General features: G+C 48.4%; 1 protein-coding gene and 1 long non-coding RNA gene across 7 annotated transcripts in view; one reads left to right on the forward strand and one right to left on the reverse strand.

Moving 5' to 3' along the window:
- Positions 1-868: 868 nt before the first annotated feature.
- LOC144984611 (uncharacterized) lies at positions 869-8432 on the reverse strand. The gene is made up of 4 exons (XR_013648406.1): positions 8294-8432; positions 6685-6794; positions 1101-2122; positions 869-1005 (listed from the first exon to the last, which is right to left on the reverse strand). It is a non-coding gene; the product is annotated as an uncharacterized LOC144984611 (long non-coding RNA).
- satb1b (SATB homeobox 1b) overlaps positions 1296-19851 on the forward strand; it is a 57098-nt gene continuing 38542 nt past the window's right edge. For 2 of the 6 annotated variants that reach the window (XM_023964087.2, XM_023964091.2), the window contains exons 1-5: positions 1296-1434; positions 9521-9759; positions 11183-11359; positions 11696-11822; positions 16264-16387. In XM_023964087.2, the coding sequence (XP_023819855.1) occupies positions 9549-9759; positions 11183-11359; positions 11696-11822; positions 16264-16387 (639 nt within the window). In that variant the 5' untranslated portion in view covers positions 1296-1434; positions 9521-9548. Of the gene's footprint in view, positions 1435-8408; positions 8615-9520; positions 9760-11182; positions 11360-11695; positions 11823-16263; positions 16388-19851 lie in introns of those variants that run through there. The other 4 variants (XM_023964090.2, XM_078933634.1, XM_023964088.2 and 1 more) reach the window with 3 other exon arrangements.

Consider the following 19851-nt stretch of genomic DNA (forward strand, 5'->3'; position numbering starts at 1 on the left):
GTGGGCTCCGCGCACCTGCTGGAGCAGAGCAGTGCTCCCGCGTGCAGATGCAAACTGTCACTCATCCCGAGCGCGCGCGCGCCTGTGTGTGCGGAGCAGAAGAACTTTAGCAAACAAACAAACAAACGCGCCAAACGGCGCAAATCCAGGAGCCGCTTTTATCCACCCGGACTTTGACTTTTTAAACATTTTGTTTCCTTATTAAGAAATTATAATAATAATTCAAATAAATCTGTAAAAAATTTCAATCGTTTAAAAATTATGTTAAGGAAAAAACAAATAATTTGCCTCTGAAACTTCTAAGAATTCAACACATTTAGTTTTTTTATTCCAACTGGTTTTTACGCAGAAATCGACTAAATTTATTCTTGAGCAAATTAATAAGCTAAATGAAAAAATACATTTATATGTTTATGCTCCTATTTTTTGTTGTTAATTAAAAAAATAATATTTGTCTTTTTTTTAACAAACTTGTCAAGTCCAAATCCTTTTTCTAGAGATTTTTGAATGTGGTTCCCTCAGTTAAAATAAATTGGAAACATTTCTAAATGATAATAAACGGCTTCAGCAGAGAGAATCGTCGTTACATAATTATTCAGTTGTTCAAATCTGCAACAATTATCAAACATTTTTCTGTAAATAAAAGTCTGTTTGGATCCATGTTCTTTTATTAAAAAAATGTTTCCTTTTGCACATTTCCCCCCAAAATTTAACAGAAAGAAAAACTCCTAAATAGAGTTTGGAGGTTAGTTTGAGCGGCGCGGCGCGCTGCGCTCCGGCGCGCTGGCTACGGCCTTTTGGCTGCGTTTGGAGCAGAACGCACGCCGCAGCGCAGTCCACGATCTAACCAGACTTTTTTTGAACACCCCTCCTTGCTCTCCTTGACATGCAAACATGTGGCGTGTAAATATGAAAATGAATGAGCGCGAGAGCTCTCCTGGCAGCCGCTCCTCTTCCTCTCCCTCCCTGCGCGTCCCCGGAGAGCGGCGCGTCAGAGAGGAGCGGCTGTAAAAACCAAAGTGGGGCAATGAGACAAGCTGCGCCACAGCTGGCAAATCATCGATTTGAGCATCAGAAACGGGGAGGGGCGCTTCATCTACCTGCCACCCTCTCTCAGCAGCCCTCCTTCCTCACATGCCGCCGCGCGCTCCTCTCCCGTACTTCACCCCCGCTGCCCGCAGCGCACGGTCGCTCTCTGCGCTCCACCGCTGCGTGCGTTCCTCAGCCTCCGCGGTTTCCACGACACCTCCCCCGCCCTCCTCCATCTCCTCCTCCTCTTCGGCCCTCGGACTTTTGACTTTTTGAAACAGTTTTTTCCCTCCCGCAGAGCAAGTAGCCTATTTTTGGATCTGCCGCCGTGGAGCGCTGACAAGAGCTTCTTCAACTTTTGATGGAAAACAGGAGGTCGGACTCGGAAGGCTGCTGACTGCAAAGGTACGCGCGCTGTCACGAGTCTCTTTGAATTTCCCTAAAGTTCAGTCACTTCAGGGCAGCTTCTCCACAACACCCCGAAGAAGAATTTCTTGGGGGTGACACGACAGACATGGCAAATAATTGCCGGGGTTGGTTTTGGCGCACGTGCGTTAAAGCGCTTCTGAAACTTGTTTAGGTGATGCGTTCAGAGGCGCGGATGCTCCTGAGCCGCTAGAAACCCCACATGGATTTGAAAGACACTTCTTAACATTCAGGCCTCGCTTTATTTCCTTCTTTCTTTTTTGTTAAAGATTCTGTTCAAACTTGATTTCTTTCAACTTTCGTCCTCGCGCTGCAGTTTGATAAAGTTTGCGCGTGGCTGCAGCTCTCTGGCGCGACCGTCAGTGAGCCAGAGGCAGACACGTGATGATGCAGAGATGCTGTTCGTGTCACTTCAGGTACAGGCAGACCGCCGTGCGTGCGTCGGCGTGCGCGTGAGTGACAGAGATAGCGGTGCGTGGGCGCCGAGGCTCTGCGGTTTTTCGGGCTCCTCAAGGTTTCGCTCCTCTGCTCCTTAAAGAGGAAAGCGGACTTTTCACCCAGCAGCTCAGGCCGGCGGCGGCTTCCCCCCAGCCGCCGATGAGTACTCACAGGCAGACAGACAGACACCAGCAGGAGCGCGCTCATGGCCGCGCACATCCTCACTGCTCTGCAAAAACCAGATTATTAAAGGCTGATTATCCCTGAAACAATCTGACCAGAGACAGCATATTGTTTCTGCTGCAGTCAGGAGTTTTGCAGAGTTACATGCACTTGGGAGATAAAGTTGTTTCTCTCCTGCAAGTAAGAAAACAGGTTATGGCACAGCAACGGTAATTTTTCTCCTTTTATCTCTGCAGATCTGAGGCAGTTCAAGGTGCTGTGGTTGATCTGGTCAGTGCCTCTGACTGCAGTGACACACAGTGCCTTTCCTGTCTCAGGCTGCCACGTGTGACTTCTTGTAAAAGTCCTCAGACAGGAGCAAAAAGCCTCAAAGGCAGCTTGTTTGTGCAGCCTGGAGCCAAACTTCTCGGCATTGCTCCTCATTTATCAGCTTGCGGTTGTGAAAGTGGCACACAAATGCTCGCATGCATGTCAGACACACGTTTGGCGAGCTCCCTCCCTCCACGCAAACAGGTTTGGCAGGAGTGATAAGAATCGGGGTGTGAGGACGAGGGGACTGCCCGCTCGCCACAACATCCAGCAGCGAAGCCTCATCATCTGGCCGCCTGGCCGGTCCGTCAGGCTCTTACGATAACTCCTCCTGGGTTTACAGTCAGGTAGGAGAGAGGAGGGAAAAGTACACCTTTACTCGCAGTTCTCACCTCATCACACTTTGATGTTTACCCCCTCAGAGTTTAGTATCGTTTTCATTACAACTAATCGAAAGCAGTGTGTGCTGCATTCACTGTACCGTAGGAGTGTAAGAGCAGGAAGTCGACTCGTAATCTTCACAAACCATGTGGGCTTCAGGTTCTCTGTTAAATCTCAGCTTGCAAGTGTCACGTCATTCCGTGAAAGTAGGTTTGGCCTCTCAGGTGCAGATCAGGGATCTCTGACACCCGGAGACCAATTAGTCTGCACCCTGGAAAGCACAGCTTGTCATTTTCTTCCCCCCTTTCTTTTTTTATTTTTTTTTGCAGCTCTTGCACCTCGCGGCTGCAGGAAACTCGCTGTCCCCTCAGAAAGCCGCAACCGTCTCCTCCTGCAAGCTGCAAAAAAGATGCACATCATTTCGGCTGCCGCGCTAAAACCATTAATCCTCTCCTTTACCACCTCGATAATTATTGCTGTGGCAGAATAACAGCTCAGCAAACAGTCAAATTATACCTGTGGTAGGGAGCGGAGTAAATACCTGTTTAGCTGCCAGCAAATGTATTTATTAGTCTGTCGCCAGTAAATAGGAGGCCTGTCTCTCTTTTTTTTTTCTGTAAATGTGTGGCTCTTAGGGGAAGCCTCAGCATGAAACTGCTCTGTTATGACTGCTAATAGAGGAGAAAGATAACAATGAGTCCCTCTAGTTTTTGGGTTTTTTTGTCAACAGCAAGTTGCAACTTGTTTGGAAAAAGACAAAGTCGGTTTAATGATGGCTGCATTCCAGCGATGCCACCATGAGTGTGATTAAGCAGCTCGCTTTTGTCATTATCTGCTGTGTTTTTTTTATTAAAACAGATGTTGCAACATGTTCCAGCGCTCTTCCTCTGGCAGAAGATTCCCATACTCTTCCTCCAGATTTCTAGCTTTCGTGATGAGGGCGCCCCAAAGCCACACGCTGCCGTTTTTTCCCTCACGTCTTTAAAGTGGAACAAACCCAGTTTAGGGATGGAAACACTTTCAGCTTCTCACCATTCCAATCAAATTATTATAAGCCTCATCAAATGTGGTTTGTTTTTTTCCTTTTATTTTGCTGCTGCTTGTCTTCGTCTGATCTGTGTAGGTTTTCCTCAATCTTTTGTACCGACAGAAACAAAAAAATAAATAAAAGAAGCGATTTAGAGGAAAGCGCATCTCGCTAAGATCAGGTTGTTAAAACCCACCCACGTCCTCCAGGGAAACAATATCAACAGATACTGCCTTGTGCGCGGCTCTCCGTCGCTCCTGCCTTATCAGCTGCTTTGTTCTTGATGCATCCTTTGACAAAGGATTAAAACTGCAAAGAGAAACATGCGCGGCGGCGGCGGCAGCGGCGTTTCTGCGCCTTCACCTGCCCTCGTTTCCTGCGGCCTCCTCAGGAAAAAGCCTCACCCCGCCTCACAGAGCTGCCCTCAGTGTCCCGCTCTATTAATTGTTTATTTGTTGCAATCCACGAGGCAGGAATTAGAGTTTAATTATTCTGCCATGTGACGGCGGCTGGGGGTCCGGCGGCAGGAGAGTCAGTTCCTTCAAGAACTGAATCGGCTTCATTTGGGAAGAAAAACAAAACCTGTCTGCTTTTATGATTCAGAGGGAAGAGGGGGCCTGCAGATCCCTGAGAGGAGAGGCGGCACGGGCCCTGCGGGGGCAGAGGCCTCGGCGTATGAAAAGGGGGGGGGGGGGGGGGGGGGTGACAGTGGTCCTGATGGGGAGGCGGCGTTGGGCCTCGCCGCCAGCGCACGGGAGCTGCAGGCCTGCTTCTATTTCTGTCAGCCCCATGTGATTATAAAACAATTAAGCACTCAGGAGCCGACCCCAGGTTCATTACATCCCCCCCTTCCCCTTTCCGTCCCTCCTCCTCCTCCACCCACACCGGACCCAAACCCGTGAATCATTTGGTCTTTTTACCCTCCTAACTGAAAGGCAGAGACGCCCGAGCGAGCGAGCGTCTGACGTGAAAGCGATGTGATTGGAAGGACACGAGGATGCCGGCTGCCGTTCTTCTGTGCAACAGTTGAAATAAAGACACTTCTGAGACGACGGCGTGTAAACTTAGATGACATTTAAAAATAAAGAAAAGACGCGCCGAGGTTCCTGTCTGACACCTTCTCTGTGTGAGAGGCCAAAGATGCTGAAAACGCTCCTCTGCATTTTGCTTTTACCAATGAAAAAACCCAAAAGTGGACACGAGTTGGCGATGTGTGCCGGGATTTGGACTTTCTCAGCAGCTGGTTGGTGTTTTTTGCGGCGCTCCACCTTCTGCTGGGAGTGTGGCTGGGGTTCAGACGCCCTCCGTCTCATTCCCCCACAGATTATTCCCTCCTCTGCAGCCTCCTTGACACCATTATGCCTCCTTGTTGTGCTCTTATTGTGCGAGACTCTCATGACGAGGGCTCAAAGTGGAAGCAGTCGCCCCCGTGCTGTTCTCTCACACAGGATATGCAGCCTAATTTGTATTAGTAACCAAATAATCGTATTAATGCCCATTAGAGGCGCCAGCATGAAGACATCACACCTACGTGCAGTCAGCGGCGCCGCCGAATGAAAAGGTGCAGCAGTGTAGGTTTCTTTCTAGGAGAATGTGAAGATGAAGCCGAGGAACGTGCAGGTGGAGCCGTGGCTTTGGAGCCTGTCGCTCCGTTTTTCCTGATGCCTTTGCAGATGTAGGCGTCAGGCGCTGGATCTGGCCTGAACACTGGCGCCCGTGCACGAGAGGCGCAGTGTCAAAAAACAAGCTAAATCTGCATTCTGCATGCGGCTAGCCTTTCCAAAGCGGGCTTTTTCCCTCTCTTTCCTGCGCGCCGGGAAACGGAATATGATAATTGATAATCACCAGTGTCGATTCAGCGGTGCATTCAGAGCAAATCTGTGCCCTTCTGGATGTCAGAGGTTTGTTTTTTTTCCGCAGCCCTGTCCGTGCCAACCTCGCTGGCAGCGCCGGCACCTGTTGGCGCTGCCAAGGCCTGGCAGGGGTTATCGATGCTCTCTGATGGCGCCCGACAACCGCCGTGGAAATGACTGCGGCTGCTTGCGTCACGCCAGACGGAAAAGAGCGTTTTGGGTTTTTTTTCGTCCTTAGCGGCTAAGAGAGACGAGGAGAACGACGGCAAAAAACACGGACACCTGGCGAGAAACGAGCAGTCAAGGTGAAGCAGAGGACAGCTCCGCCCCCCAAAACCCCAAACGTGGAGCTTCTGCAGTGCAATTCATGCAGTGTAGAGCTGACCTCTGTGACCCCAGGCCTCACCCTCCCCAGCAGTGTGCAGCACCTGCTCAAGAGCCCAAAACTCAGATGGGAACCTCTGAATCTGTGCAGCAGCTTCTTCAAGGCGAAGGTTCGGTCAGAGCAGCTTGAAGAAGTGTGTTTCTCACAGCAGCAGCCCCCACAAACCCCCCTGAAGAGCAGCTCTAAACGCCGTTCCACCTCTGGCCTGTGAGCTTTTTCTGCCGCTGCTGGAGCTGAGTAAACTTTTGACCTCACATGGGTGTGAGGCAGTGGCTGCTGACGGATGCAGCAGAGGCCTCCGCCGCCTCGGCTGCTCAGAGGAGGGCCTTCGCGTCGGCTGAAGGATCTGGTCTGAGTAAAACCGCCCACCTAAACGCCGTTTGTGAAGCAGGAATCAATTACGGCGCCACGTGCAGACGAACGCGGCCGGAAAAGATTTTTTCTTGCACGCGTGATGCCTCTGACCTCCAGGCTCTGTGATAGGTGTAGACACTTCCTGTTTTCTGTTGGTTTCCTGTTTTGTTCTCGCACAGCGTGGACAGAAACGCTCGTTCATCTCCTTCTGATCATCATCCGGAGTCTCGCTTTGCTTCGTTTCTTTTTTTTTTTTTTTTTGTTGAAAAAGACACAAAAGGGGCGGCTGACGTACGAACCAAATCCGCTCTTCAGCCCGTGGGCTTTCCGTGTGCGTTCGCCACGTTTCTCCTGTGGTCTGGACGCTGAACTTCGCCTCACACGCTCCCCCCTCTGGCTCCTTTAGCATCTAGACGTTCACGAAGCACAGACAGAATCGCCCGCCTGAGTTAGTTATGTGTCCAGGTCGAGGAGGTCCTCTGCTCAAAAAGAAGAAAAAAAAACCCGGTGTGTTTACACACAAACAGCACATCGGGGTGTTTAATGACAAGTTCAGCAGATTAGCTCCTCTTAATGCCAGCTCATGAAATAATGACCAAATAATAACAATAGATTAACATCCTGTCCCTCAACAATTCAAGGTTTTGTTGACAGCATCAACAGATTAGCTCAGGCTAATATTGTTGGAATAACTTTCTTTGACATACTAGTGCAGATTTTGGGAGTTAAAGCAGCTCAAGACGTAAAATGTCTTTAATGTGCAGAAAGTGGAGAGAAGCCGGAAAACAATGTTGATGCAGCTCAGAGTAAAAAAAAAAAACAGTGGTTTTCCTTGCAGAAATGCCACAAAAATTACATTTCATCACTTTAACTTAGTTTTGTTGGTGCGAATGATGGCTTTTCTGTTCGGTCTTTACTGTAACAGGTTAAAGTTAGAAGAGACTGCGGCTGCGCGGAGTGACCTACTGGTTTTGAGGTCAAATAGTTCCTCTCACTTGTTTGGCGGCGAAAGTAAAATAAATTGTAAAGGAGAAAATGAACAGGGAGGGAAAAGTAACACACACACACACATACGCAAATAAATGTTCGCGCGCGGGCGGGCGCGTGAGAGCATCTGTGTGTTGGCCGGTAATAAATGCAGGACCGCCTCACTCTAATCAAGCTGATTAAAAATTCCTGCGCGCACAGCCGGAAATCGCAGTGTGGACGCACGTGCGCGTTTATTTACGTGCTTTGTGGACTTTTTCCCCGTCTGATGTTCAGTTAAAAACAACAACAAAAAAATCACCTTTTGGAAGAAAAAAAAGCTTCTGTTTTGCCCGTTTTCTTTACCCCCCACCCCCTTTCGGATGAAATGGGAAGGAGAGGGGAAGCGCAGGCAGCGGCAGCAGCGCGGAGAGGGGGGAGTGATGAGTCAATACAACTAATAATTTAATGGGGACAGAGAGACGGAGGGGGGAGAGGCAGAAAGAAAGAGGCACTCCGTCCGGACGCCCCGTCAAACAGGACGCCTCCCACCACGCACCGTCGCCGGCGGCTCCTCGTCCGCATCCTCGCTGAGCCTCTTTTTTATTTTTCCCCTTCCACACGGGAAAGTAGACCGCACTTTTTTTGACCCCCGCTTCTCCTCGGTTTGTCTGGCGAACCTGTTCGGTTTGCCGCCTCCGCGGCCGCCTGTCAGTGTTCGCTCGCCGGCGGTCGCATCGAGCCGAGCCGCCGACCAGCTTCACCCGCGATCGGAGCCTCTCCTCGGTTCTTCTTCTTCGGCGGTGGCGGCTGCTGCTCCCGCGGCTAACCCGCTGCCTCCTCACTTTCACCCCCCTTGCACTGAATGTCGCGGCTCTCCGCCGCTGCCGGACGGAGTTAGCTAACGCGGAGCGGAACCCCCCTCTCCCGGAACATATTTACCAATGTTTGCCGGTCGCCGTGGTGCTGCTCGACCCCGCCGTCGCTCGCTCAGACCCGGGCTGTTGTTGATTCTCGCCGCCGGCAGCCGGAGCGGGAGGAAGCGTCTATTTTCTGACGAGCGTCGGCTGTCATGAAGACGTAGAGAGACTCCGGAGCCGGGACTTTTTTTCTTCTTCTTCTTCTTAATTACTGGGGGGGGGGGGGGGTTCTTCTTTAATTTTTTAAATATTTTTTCTACATTTCTACCCTGGCCAAACTTGAAGCAGGCGCGTCTCCCGGGAGGTGTTCACGCCCCCCCGCCGCTGAAGTGCTACGTCTCAGGTTGGTGGTTTGGAGGCTCTTAGCGGTTCCGGTGTCGGTTAGTTTAGAATCCCGATCCGGGTCCCTATGACCCCCCCCCCCCCCCCCCTATTTGTACTGAATTAGTTGCCTCATTGCATGTCATGAATGGTGGAGTTCGTGATCTTTGGCGTGGGGGGCGGGGGGGGAGATGCTCCTCACTTTTCCCACGAAAGCATCCCAGTTCATGTCCATCCATGGGTATTAACCGGCATGCACCGCGGGGCGTTTCGTCCCTGAGCACCTGTGGGTGAAGCATCTCTCCCATCCACCCCCTGCCCCTCCTCACTTCAACTTTTTTTCATGACGGGTCCCATGAGTCAGCAGCTGCGCGCGCGCCCATGCAGGCACGCGCCCACATACTTTACAAAGTTGTGAACTACTTTGTCTCCTCCCCAGGCCTTCCACAGGTCAACATTTCATCCAAAACCAAATGTATTTATATATATAAATATAGATGTATAAAAAAATTTGAATTTAGAAGTTTTTAAAAGTATAGCTTAAAAAAACGACTAAATGATTGTAAATACATAAACAGGGAAACAATAAAGGGGTTTATTATAAAAGTTTTTAATAAAAATAATGATTTGGACTTAGAATTTTAAGTTGAAGATTTTTCGTCCACATTCATAATCTTAAATCCAAAATATCATTAAAAATACTTTTTCTGCTTTGGAACCATCCAAATTCTTCACTGAGAAACTGAGTTTGTGTTTTAAATTCTATTTTTAAGCGCCACGTTTGCTGGATAACTGTAATACTTTCCTCTGACTGAATGTGGAGATTCGCTCTTCTCAGGTGGAAGATGTTCTCAGAGCTCCACAGCCTCACGCCTAGCCAAAATCCCACCCATCAGGTGTTTTCTTTAATGCTTCTTTCCCTCCCCAGGTGATAGTGAGCAGAGGCGCTGAGAAGGATGGAGCATCTCAGCGAGACGTGTTTGGGCAAGGAGAACTCGGAGCTGGTCAACAGCATGGCGGAAGCCAAGGCCCCGCCGGCCAAGCTGCCCCGGCTGGAGCAGAACGGCAGCCCGCTGGGGCGGGCCCGACTGGGCAGCAACGGGGCCAAACTGGCGGGGGTCCCGTACAAGCCCAGCGGCCACCTGCTGAAGACCTTCCACAAGAGAGGTAAGACGGCGCTGCAGGAGATCGCGTCTGTTTCTCCTCGTGTGTCTTAAACGAAGAGGCGCCATAAAACCGTCACGGCGGAAAATCTGCAAATTCTCATCTTTTTACTGCTTAATTAATGACACAGGCATAATAATGAAGTTTTATTGTGCATAATTCTGCTCTTACAGAAAAAAGACATTTCTAGGAAGTTGCTTTTCTCCTCAGAAAAGTAGAATATTTTGACGTTGGTGCATTGAAACCAAAGCTAGGGGAAGGTTCTGCTATGCTGCCGTTTGTTTGCAGTGGGCAGAAGTTTCTTTTAGGAGCTTTGACAAAGTTTTATTATTAATATAAGTCATCTTCTTGAGGAAGAAGAAGGCGTCAGTCGAGTCTGTTTTTACGATTATGGTTCTGTTTTTAGTGGAAGTGAGATTCAGAAGTCAGTTCTGGAGTCGTAAAAGTTCTTGGCTGCTGGAGCTTTTTTGGTCTGTTGTTTTTTTTTTTTGGCCAATAGGGAGACAGGAGCTCCTGGAATGTGTCGCTGTGTCCTCAGATGGGTCATTTCTCCACTTTATTTTTTTCGTTTTTTTTATGCATCTGGGAGAAACGTCCGCTATTCCCCCCCCCCCATCCTTTCAGCTGTTTCTCCAGCATCCAGGCTGGCAAAGAGGGGGCGGGCTCACCTCTCAGGCTTCGCACAGGAGCCACAGTTGGTCCGAAATAATAATATCTGCCACGGCGCTCTCTGGGCTTTTGGAAACAAAGCCAGTATTGACCCCCCCCCCCCCCCCCAATGAACCAGCACAGCAGTCTTTATTGTCAGATCTGTATCTATCAGAATCAGGGGGGAGAAAAGCAGCCCTTTCAGCACATTCCTCTGCATTTGTTGGCCCGTCGATTGTTTGGTCGGAGCCCTGCGCATCTTCTGGAATGCCTAGGATCCGAAAATATTGGGATCTTTTTTTTTTGGTCAGCAGAGACGATAAACAAGTAGAAATCTGTCTGACAGCAGGACGTAAACACGGTTTCTTTATTCGGGGAGACGCTTTTCACTTTCCCTATTAAAACTTCTCTAACACAAAAGCACATTGGGTGAAATTTGCAGAGTAAACGTTCATTTTCTGGACCAGGACTCTTCATTTTTTAGTCGACCGAGCTGCTGGTGACTCCGTTTAGCAGGAGAGGCCTTTGCTTTGGGAGGAAAAGGCTTCAACGGTGATGTTTCCCCGTTTTTACCGTGTTTAACCCCAACGCGAGGTGAATTCTGCCTGACGTTGGATTCCTGGTGCTGATGGGAATGGGAGAGTCTTTGCACCGGAACTGCACTCTGAAAGATCATTTCTCCTCACCTAACTCGATCATCGGGCTAAATATGACTCCCTGTGAGCGGCTGACGGTCAGAGTCCTCACCCCCAGAACCCGGGTGTTGCCGTGTCTGCAGGCAACATGCTGCCGGTGTTCTGCGTGGTGGAGCACTACGAGAACCCCATGGACTTCGACAGCAAGGAGGAGCACGCCGAGTTCGTCCTGGTGCGCAAGGACATGCTGTTCAACCAGCTCATCGAGATGGCTCTGCTGTCGCTGGGCTACTCTCACAGCTCCGCCGCCCAGGCCAAAGGTGACTCCTCCCACCCCCTCCACCATAACTGCAACACACGCTGACAGATATCACACAGTGGCCTGCATGTGTGTATCTCCATGCACACGTGTTGTGTAGGTGGAGGCAAGACTGTAATTGCACAGGAACACATGCAGTTTGAGCTTTGCTATTTTAAGATGCATATTTGTGCGCGTAGTCCATCCCTATCGCACACACGCACACACACACACGCACGCAAACCCTGACTCACACCTCTCCCCTGCTGACATCACAGCACGCCAGTGTTGCAGTTTTAAATAAAGCGCCGATGGCGAGCTCCGCTCCGGCCCACGTTGACGCGCTTTCACCCCGCAGGTATGATTCAGGTGGGGAAGTGGAACCCCGTCCCGCTGTCGTACGTGACGGACGCGCCGGACGCCACAGTGGCCGACATGCTGCAGGACGTTTACCACGTGGTCACGCTCAAGATCCAGCTGCACAGGTGAGGAGCACGCCGTGTTTACATGCCTGAAATCAGAGGATGAAACCTGCTAAAGGCTTCTCAAAAACCTTAAAGGAAGAAAACTTCCCATAATCCAGATTAAGACGTTTGATTTTTGACATCCTGGTTCATTTGAAAATCCCCAACTTTCCTGCTGAGCAGTTCTTTGTGGTGTTGAGGACATAAAACACATAAACCTTCAGAATAAAAGTCTTAATTTCTGCAGTCGACTTGGCTTTCAGAGTAACGCGTCTTAAGATCCTTAAGCCGTTTGTTGCTTAAACTAACATTTGATAATTCTGATAATATTGCGTATCAATCATGTGCATTTTTAGCGGTTACATTAATGCCAAACAAAGAGTTTTAAATAACTGCAAACACAGAGCTAAACCTGGAGGGAAGATGTGGGCGGTTGTTTGGTCTTTGATATAAATGTCCAACATTCCTGATTCTTCCTCTGAAGTTTCAAAAATTCAGGAAAAAATCTGCAGCTGAAAAAGTTTAAATGGGAAAAACTCAAGAAGACATAAAATAAGATGTAAAAAAAACCAAGACAAGACATGGAAATTGTCAACTTTTCAGGATGGGAGGAGCTTCATGAGAATGAAAATCTCACGTGAAGCTCCTCATCACCTGATTCAAAAAGCACGGTCAGTTAATTGTTGATACCAGCACATGCGTGTTTCTGCAAATGCTTTATTTTTTATGCTAAAGCATTTTTTTATGAATGGACACCCATCTTTTTCTGAGTCTGAGCTGAACGACTGTTATGTCAGTTTATTAGGGTTTGGGTTAGGATGTAGGCATTTGCTAAACCCCACTTTTCTGCTCTATTTATAAATAGAGGGGAGGGGGTTAGGGTTCACAAAACAGTCGGATTGTTTACGTCCTGTAGTCTGTTAATTGCTTCAGATTTTGAAGTTTTAATTCTCCAATATTCATGTTTTGATTTTGATCTCAACAAGTTCTGGAGAATCCTTTAGTTGTTGGTCTCAAACGCCCACTTTGGGGCACGGCGGTGGAGGGTTGATGGTTTGGGGCTACTAAAACGGAGTCAGTGGAGCTTCAAGGAGCGTTAGCTTAAGGGGAAAAGTGGAGTTGAGGCCTGCAGCCAAACAGGAGTGACTTGGGAGTTAAGATTGCGCTGAAGAGTTTCTGGGTCAAACTTCAAAGCTGCAGACGAGTCCGGTTCTTCAGGTTGGTGCAGAACTTCATCACCTGCATGTTGAGGAGCGGATTGACCAAAGCCGTTCAGCTGCGGACTCCCAAACGTCCCCCTTCCTCACGGTATCGGTCTTGTTGCGTTATTGTGACTGCAGCAGCGTCACGCGCCTTTTCACCGCAGGGAGCAGGACCCGCCCACAACCGCTGACCACTCCCAGGAGACTGGGGGGGACACTAAGAACTGGTTCTGCCAGCAGTGAAACGTGGACGCCGTTCCGCCACGTCAACCATCAAGAGATGGAAGCTCAGATAAGCCATCCTGGAGTGAGTTGAGCTGCTGCTGCCGCCGCTGCAGGCGACTCGAACAACTCGTGTGCAGAGGAGACTCTTCCAAAGGAGCCGTTTGTCCTCAAACCCTGGAAGCTGCTCGTCTGAAAATGCAGGTGTGGGGGCTTTGCTGCATTCATGGGCACAAAGCCTCTCCAACTGTGGACTGGCGCTGGTTGGGAGCGGCGTGCTAAGCCACCGCTCTGCAGCCGTCTGGGGAGCCCCTCTCCTTCTGTCTCCACCCCCATCACCAGTCAAGCACTCCCATCTCACTCGGGCGGATGCGAGCGTGTCCCGCATCCGAGTGAGGAGGGGTTGCGTCCAGCCCAGGTCGCCTGAGCTCCCCTCTCTGCTCCAGCGGTCTGAGGCGTCGGCCTCGACCACGGCGCCTCTTACTCCTGGTCGTCTGCCACCTCGTCATCTTCCTCGCACACGTCGCGGTGACGGCTTCATGCACAAACCCAGATTTCAGAGGTGGCCCGCTTGCTGCATACTGTCTGTATTACTGTATTGGATTTACTCCCCCCTGCCCCCCACCCAGCCTCCCAGCCTGCTGCAGAAATCTACCCAGCGAGACCTTGAATTGTTTCGCCGAGCACAACGAGCCGGGAAGGTAGAAGTAACACGAAATAATAGTCGCCACATGCAGCTGATGTATAATTCATGCATCAATCCAGCAGATGTGTTGTATAAAGTAATTAACTAATCAGAACAATCAGGGGGGGGGGGGGGGGGGACGGAGGGAGAATATGAAAGGGAGGAGAGGCAGGCAGACAGAGACACGGCAATCTCCAGATGCATCTGCTAGATGCGCCAAATGAAATCTGTCTGTCTTGGAGGGACGCTTGCAGCAGGAAAGCCGAGCCCCGGCCCCCGTGCCTTCGCCGCTCCCCATCTGACTCTCCATGCGCCTCAGACGGGGCCGGACCAATACTGGGGGGGGGGGGGTAATTTGCCTCCAAATTGCCTGTTTGCAGCCTGACGCTTGATTACTGCAGAGAAGACGCCAAAACGCCGTTTCCAGGACCGATTATCTGCTTTTCGGCAGGAACACCCTGCTGTTTTTTTTCCCCCCCTCCAACAGATGACCTTTAACCTGCTGCACATAAGGATGCAGTACGTTAATAAATCGATTCTTACAATGTAAAGAAATGTTTGGAGCAACAGGCTGTTTTTCCGGCCACAGACCGTGTTTCTTCTCCTTTGAGCGTTAAGTTCATCCTCTTCTCTGTAAAATATTGTCTTTAAACCCTATTGGTTCACTAGATTTCATGTAGGCAACATTAAAATGTGACGTACATTTTCCCTTAATCCATTACCGTCAAAGTGGAAGCTAAAAAAATTTAGCGACAGATGAAAAAACCAACAAAAATAAAGGTATTTTTCTAAATATATCAATCAATCAATCAATCAATCTTTATTGATATTTAACATCTGCCAGAAATCTAAAGTGCTGTATAAATACTCTAAAACCATAGGTAAAATTCAAAGAAGCACAGTATAACGATAACAATAAAATCATCAATAAAGGAAAACACTTAAAAAATAAAATAAAATGGGCATGAATCCAACGTTTGAACAACTAGAACTGCACAAAGAATGAGAAGGATGTGGTGGAATCCACTAGTTTTTCAAAAATAAAACATCATTCAGAATCAGGCTGTAAATAAAAAAAGAAGGAAAACTGCATATATATATATATATATATATATATATATATATATATATATATATATATATATTTTATTTTTTCTCCTTCTCTGCAACCCAGGGGTTGGGGGCCACTGTGTTTTGCTGCTTGATGCAAATGTTTCGCCTAAAAGAGACGTGCATTTAAGAAGTGATGCTCTGACACAGAACCTGCTCATCATTTAAGGAACTGTTTGGTGTTTCTTCATGTTAATGCAAACCTTCACGTCATTTCTGAGCTGAACTTCAGCCTTTTTAGCGGCGGTGGTTGGGTTAAAACACCAGACAAACTGTACTTTTTTTTTTTTTTTTTGTGGCACCTTTATGATCCCGGCTTTCAGAAAAGCACAAGAAAAATCAAACATTGCTGCCATTTTAATTGTAGTCTCAACAATATGGGCTGTTAAAACCCAAAATGTTCTTTCAATGTACAAAAATACCATCGTATGTGTTTTCAAATCTCAGATTTTCTCGCGGCATAGCTTGCTTTTCTGAAACGGGGGGGCCCAAATGTGGTGTTCGGACTACAAGATTTAACAACTAAAATGGACCAAAGACGTCAGAGAAAACTGAGCAAAAAAAAGAAAACTTGACTGTAGATGTGCATCAGATTCTGCTGAAGCTCATGTTTGAAATATTTTAGATGCTGTTGAAGCCATATTTTATTGTTAGATTGATGTTGAAGTATTTAACCCTCCTGTTATGGTCATTTGTAAGAAACTGAAATGGTGTTCCCGGGTCAGTTTGACCCGGTGCATGTTTAACTATCCAAAAGATGTCTGACACACAAAAAAATCCTAACAGGCAGTGCGAATATTTAATGAATTGCTAATTATTTTATTAATATTTAGTGCAATGGTGTTCCTGACTTCTGGTTCAACTATCAGGTAATTCATAAAAAAATAAACATGTTCAAACCTTTTTTTTTTTTAAATATTTCATTACATATGTCTCACAGCGGCGTAGAAAGAAATACTGACATTTCTGACAGGCTTGTACCTCCAGTTTAATGGCTGGGTCAAATTGACCCGAGCAGTATCTGTGGTGGGGGTTGCAAGTATGTGAGATGAACGCTTTTCATATTATATGTTGAATACGGTAATTAAGGCAAGCAGAAGAAGTTTCATACTGAAAACAGTAATATTTTTCCTAGATGTTTACATTTCTGAACGGGTCAAATTGACCCATGACAAAACGGGACATAAAAAAATGATTGCTTTGTATTTTTGCTCATTGCCCCCCTCCCTGTGTGTCTCCACAGTTGTCCTAAGCTGGAGGACCTGCCGCCTGAGCAATGGAGCCACTCAACAGTAAGAAACGCCCTCAAGGAGTTACTCAAAGACATGAATCAGAGCTCTCTGGCTAAAGAATGTCCTTTATCACAGGTGCTGAAGCCCAAACTGCTTATTCTAAAGAAACAAACAGAGCAAAGAATGAAAGAAAAATCTGAAGTAACCCCAACCCCCCCCCCCCCCCTTCCCCCATGCTACCATACCGCTCGCCAAAACAAACCCCCCTCCCTCCTTCTCCTCCATCACCTCTGTCTTTTATCTTATCAAATGCCCTGAGTTTGATCGAGCGTGGAAGAGAATCGGCATAGCAAACCCAAATCAATCACTTTGTTTGTCGCACGATGGTATAAAAAACATTTTTTAGGTTTGTTATTGTTTTTGGTCACAATCCACACAGGCGTGCTGAAGCAGAGGCAGCCAAAAAGCAGAGGTGTTATTGAACATATGGTTATTGTTAGATAAACACTGGAGCAATCCCACAATGATCCAGATTGTTTTCCTCCTTTTTTTATTTTTTATTCTGTTTTTTTCTCTCTCTCTTTTAGCCCCTTTCTGGCGTGCACTGTGCACGTTAAACGTGCACAGTGCACGCCAGAAAGGAGCTAAAAGACCAGAGCACGGTAGGGGTCGTGTGCAAACGTCACCAATGCAGTGCAGGGGCGGGTATAGTTCACGTACAGAACGCATGACTGCATGATCTGTGTGTGAACGTAAATCTGCAGAGGCCGCCGTGTGCACACCTGTGTGTGTGTGTGTGTGTGTGTGTGTTTGACTGGGCACGGGCTGCACACTGATGATGTAAAGAGTCCCTGGGTGGCATTCAGGCGCAGCCCAGCCCGGTCTGGTAATCACCCTGTTTACGGTCCATATGTGAAGACGGCTCAGAGGAGAGCGCACGCCAGCTCAGAGGGTTTAACACACAAAGCTCGCTCAGTCTGTCTCATTTTCAGATTCTCCCTCCGCGTTTTCATCAACACACATCCAAAGGTTACAAAATGGGCGCTGTTGCGTCAAAAAAAAGTGTTATTTTGTGTATTTGTTGTTGCTTTATAGAAAGGCCTTTAGGTTATTTAAACTAAACAAAAGCACTACCTGTCCTCCCCTTTGACTGGCTAAGGGATTCTACACCCCCCTCACTTTCCCATTCGTTAAAAGGTTTATCTCCATAGCAACCGTTTTACTTTTTGGTCTCCTGAGGTTGACCAACAGATCTGCGTAACTTTTAGAAAAATCTGCAAAAGTAAACTTTTGGATTTCCATGGCAACTGAGGTTTTTTTGTTAACCACGCCCACATTCCTAATGTCATGGCTCATAAGATCGCTCTTGCAAGACGACGTCTAATTTCAACATTTTGTTTTCCCCAAAGTAGTTTCCCAAAGTTTACATTTTTTTTAATATGTGGCCAGGGTGGGCGGGGCTTCACTCAAACGTGCCGCCGTCCTTGCAGTCCTGGACTGCTGTGGGTCAGAATGATTTAAAATATTGAAGCCCCCCCTGTATTGTTCCCATGAGAAGTGAGAAGGTAGGATTGAAAACAAGCAGTTTTTTTTTACAGAAACCATCAGATTATTTATCATAATGGAGAGTTTGTAATGAAACTAGAAGTGAACAATTTTCTATAGGTTGTCTATAAATTCGCTGAGATTAAGATTTCTTAGTTTGTCAACAGAAATACGTCCAGGTAAACTAGCTTAATGTTGCGTTTGTGTTGTGTTTGTGTGTTGGTGATTGTAGCTCGACGGCGTCTACACCAGAACGCAGACGGCTTTTCTAATCCACCGGAAACGTCCAGAACGAGTCGATCTTCTCGCAGAAACACGGAGACTCAACGCAAACGAATGCAGACAATCTTTAGTCCGACTACACTAATAGGAATTGACAGGGATTAGCATTTCCTCCCAAAAGATGGCGGGTTTGAGTGTTTGACGGCCTCCGGGATGAGGTCTGCGCCCCCCCCCCCCCACCACCACCACCACCCCACCCTGATGGAGGCGTTTACAGGTTGTCATGACAAAACTTGACTTCCAGCCGTCAGAGCCGTGACGTCTCCTCTTTTGACCCTTCCCAAAAGGAAAAGCAAGTAGGAGGAGAAAGGGGGGGGTTATAGCGGGGTGGGGGGGGCAGAAGATTAGCACCTTTTTAGGATTAGTGTTTTCCTTAAAATTCTTCTGCATAATCCCAGATTGAAAAAAACGGAGGTTACCAGATGAAAGTGAGAGAGCAACGTTGGGGAGGGGGAGGGGGAGGAGTTTGGTGAAATGCGTCTATTGTCAAACATTTTCATTTTCTTCCTTTTTTGGGGGTGGGGGGCAAATATCGGCCGTTTTCTTTTATTAACATCCTAAATTTTTGGTAGGGGCCTCGTAGCCGCGTTCGCAGCAACAAGCCCCGCCTCCCGCCCTGCAGCAGCAGATACTCACCAGAATGCCGTCTTTGCAGACCTGCACCACCTCGGCCGCCACCTGGTTGGCGTCTGACGTGTGTGTGTGTGTGTGTGTGTGTGGATGTGCACGCTTGTGTTTGTGTGTGGCATTGAAGGGCACGATGATGATGATGGCGGCGACGGTGGGGGGGGGGGGGGGGGTCCCAGTTGACGTGGAAATGTGCCATAATTGATCTCTGCTAGATGTTGGCGAGAGACGAGGCACAGTGTCGCAAAATAGGATGTGCCCCCCCCCCCAGCTGATTCGAGACATCAGGCTAAAATTGTGTGACCGTGTTTGTGTAGCAGCACAGTTTTGTCTGCAGGGTTTGCGGTTTTGTGTCTTTGTCAGATTGTGTGCCACGCTGGCAGCTGGGTGCCTAAAGTAGCTGCACTGGTACCACACAAACACACACACACGCACCCACACACACACACACTTTCCTCTCTTCCTGTCTCCCATGTCGGGGAGTGGAGTAGATGTTGGGGACTGATAGTAGCCCAGTGCCGCTTCCTGGTCTTGCTGATAAGCTTTCTGTACTGCAGATGGCTATCACTTAAAGGGTCCACACACACACACACACACACACACAGCGTTGCTACCTGTTGACAAACGCAGCCCCCCTGCTGGCTCCACACTGGAGGCAGAGGCTCTGGTTATCTGCTTGATTTCACTTGAAGGCGCGTGCGTGCGCGACAGAGCGGCGGCGGTGGCGGCGGCGAGAGGGAAAAATAGGTGTGCGCATTGTTTCCCTCACACATGCAGGCGGCGGCCCCCAGTGAGAGGCAGAGTGATGTATTGAGGGAGAAGGCTGATTAATGAGGAGCGTTTATTAGAACATCTGTGTCAAAGATGGCGCAGGAAGAGGGAGCGGGAAAGATCCGCAGGCCCGGCGTTTCTCGCCTGGAGCCGCCGTAGCCCAGATATACTGTAAATAAAAGATGGCAGGCTGCAGAGGAGGAGTTCATTATCCCCCCCCCCCCCCCCCCCTCCACTTAATGGAGAACTTCTCTCCTCTCAGCAGCAAAGAACCAACCTTTAAAGAAGCGACAGAAGGTTCAAACGTGGTTGTAGCTGCGTGGAAGTGGAATAAAGAGCATTCTGTGCGCGAATGTGTGACTCATTTAAAGGCT

This window comes from Oryzias latipes, chromosome 16, assembly GCF_053564925.1.
Source record: "Oryzias latipes strain Hd-rR chromosome 16, Olatipes_Hd-rR_3.1".
NCBI lineage: Eukaryota > Metazoa > Chordata > Actinopteri > Beloniformes > Adrianichthyidae > Oryzias > Oryzias latipes.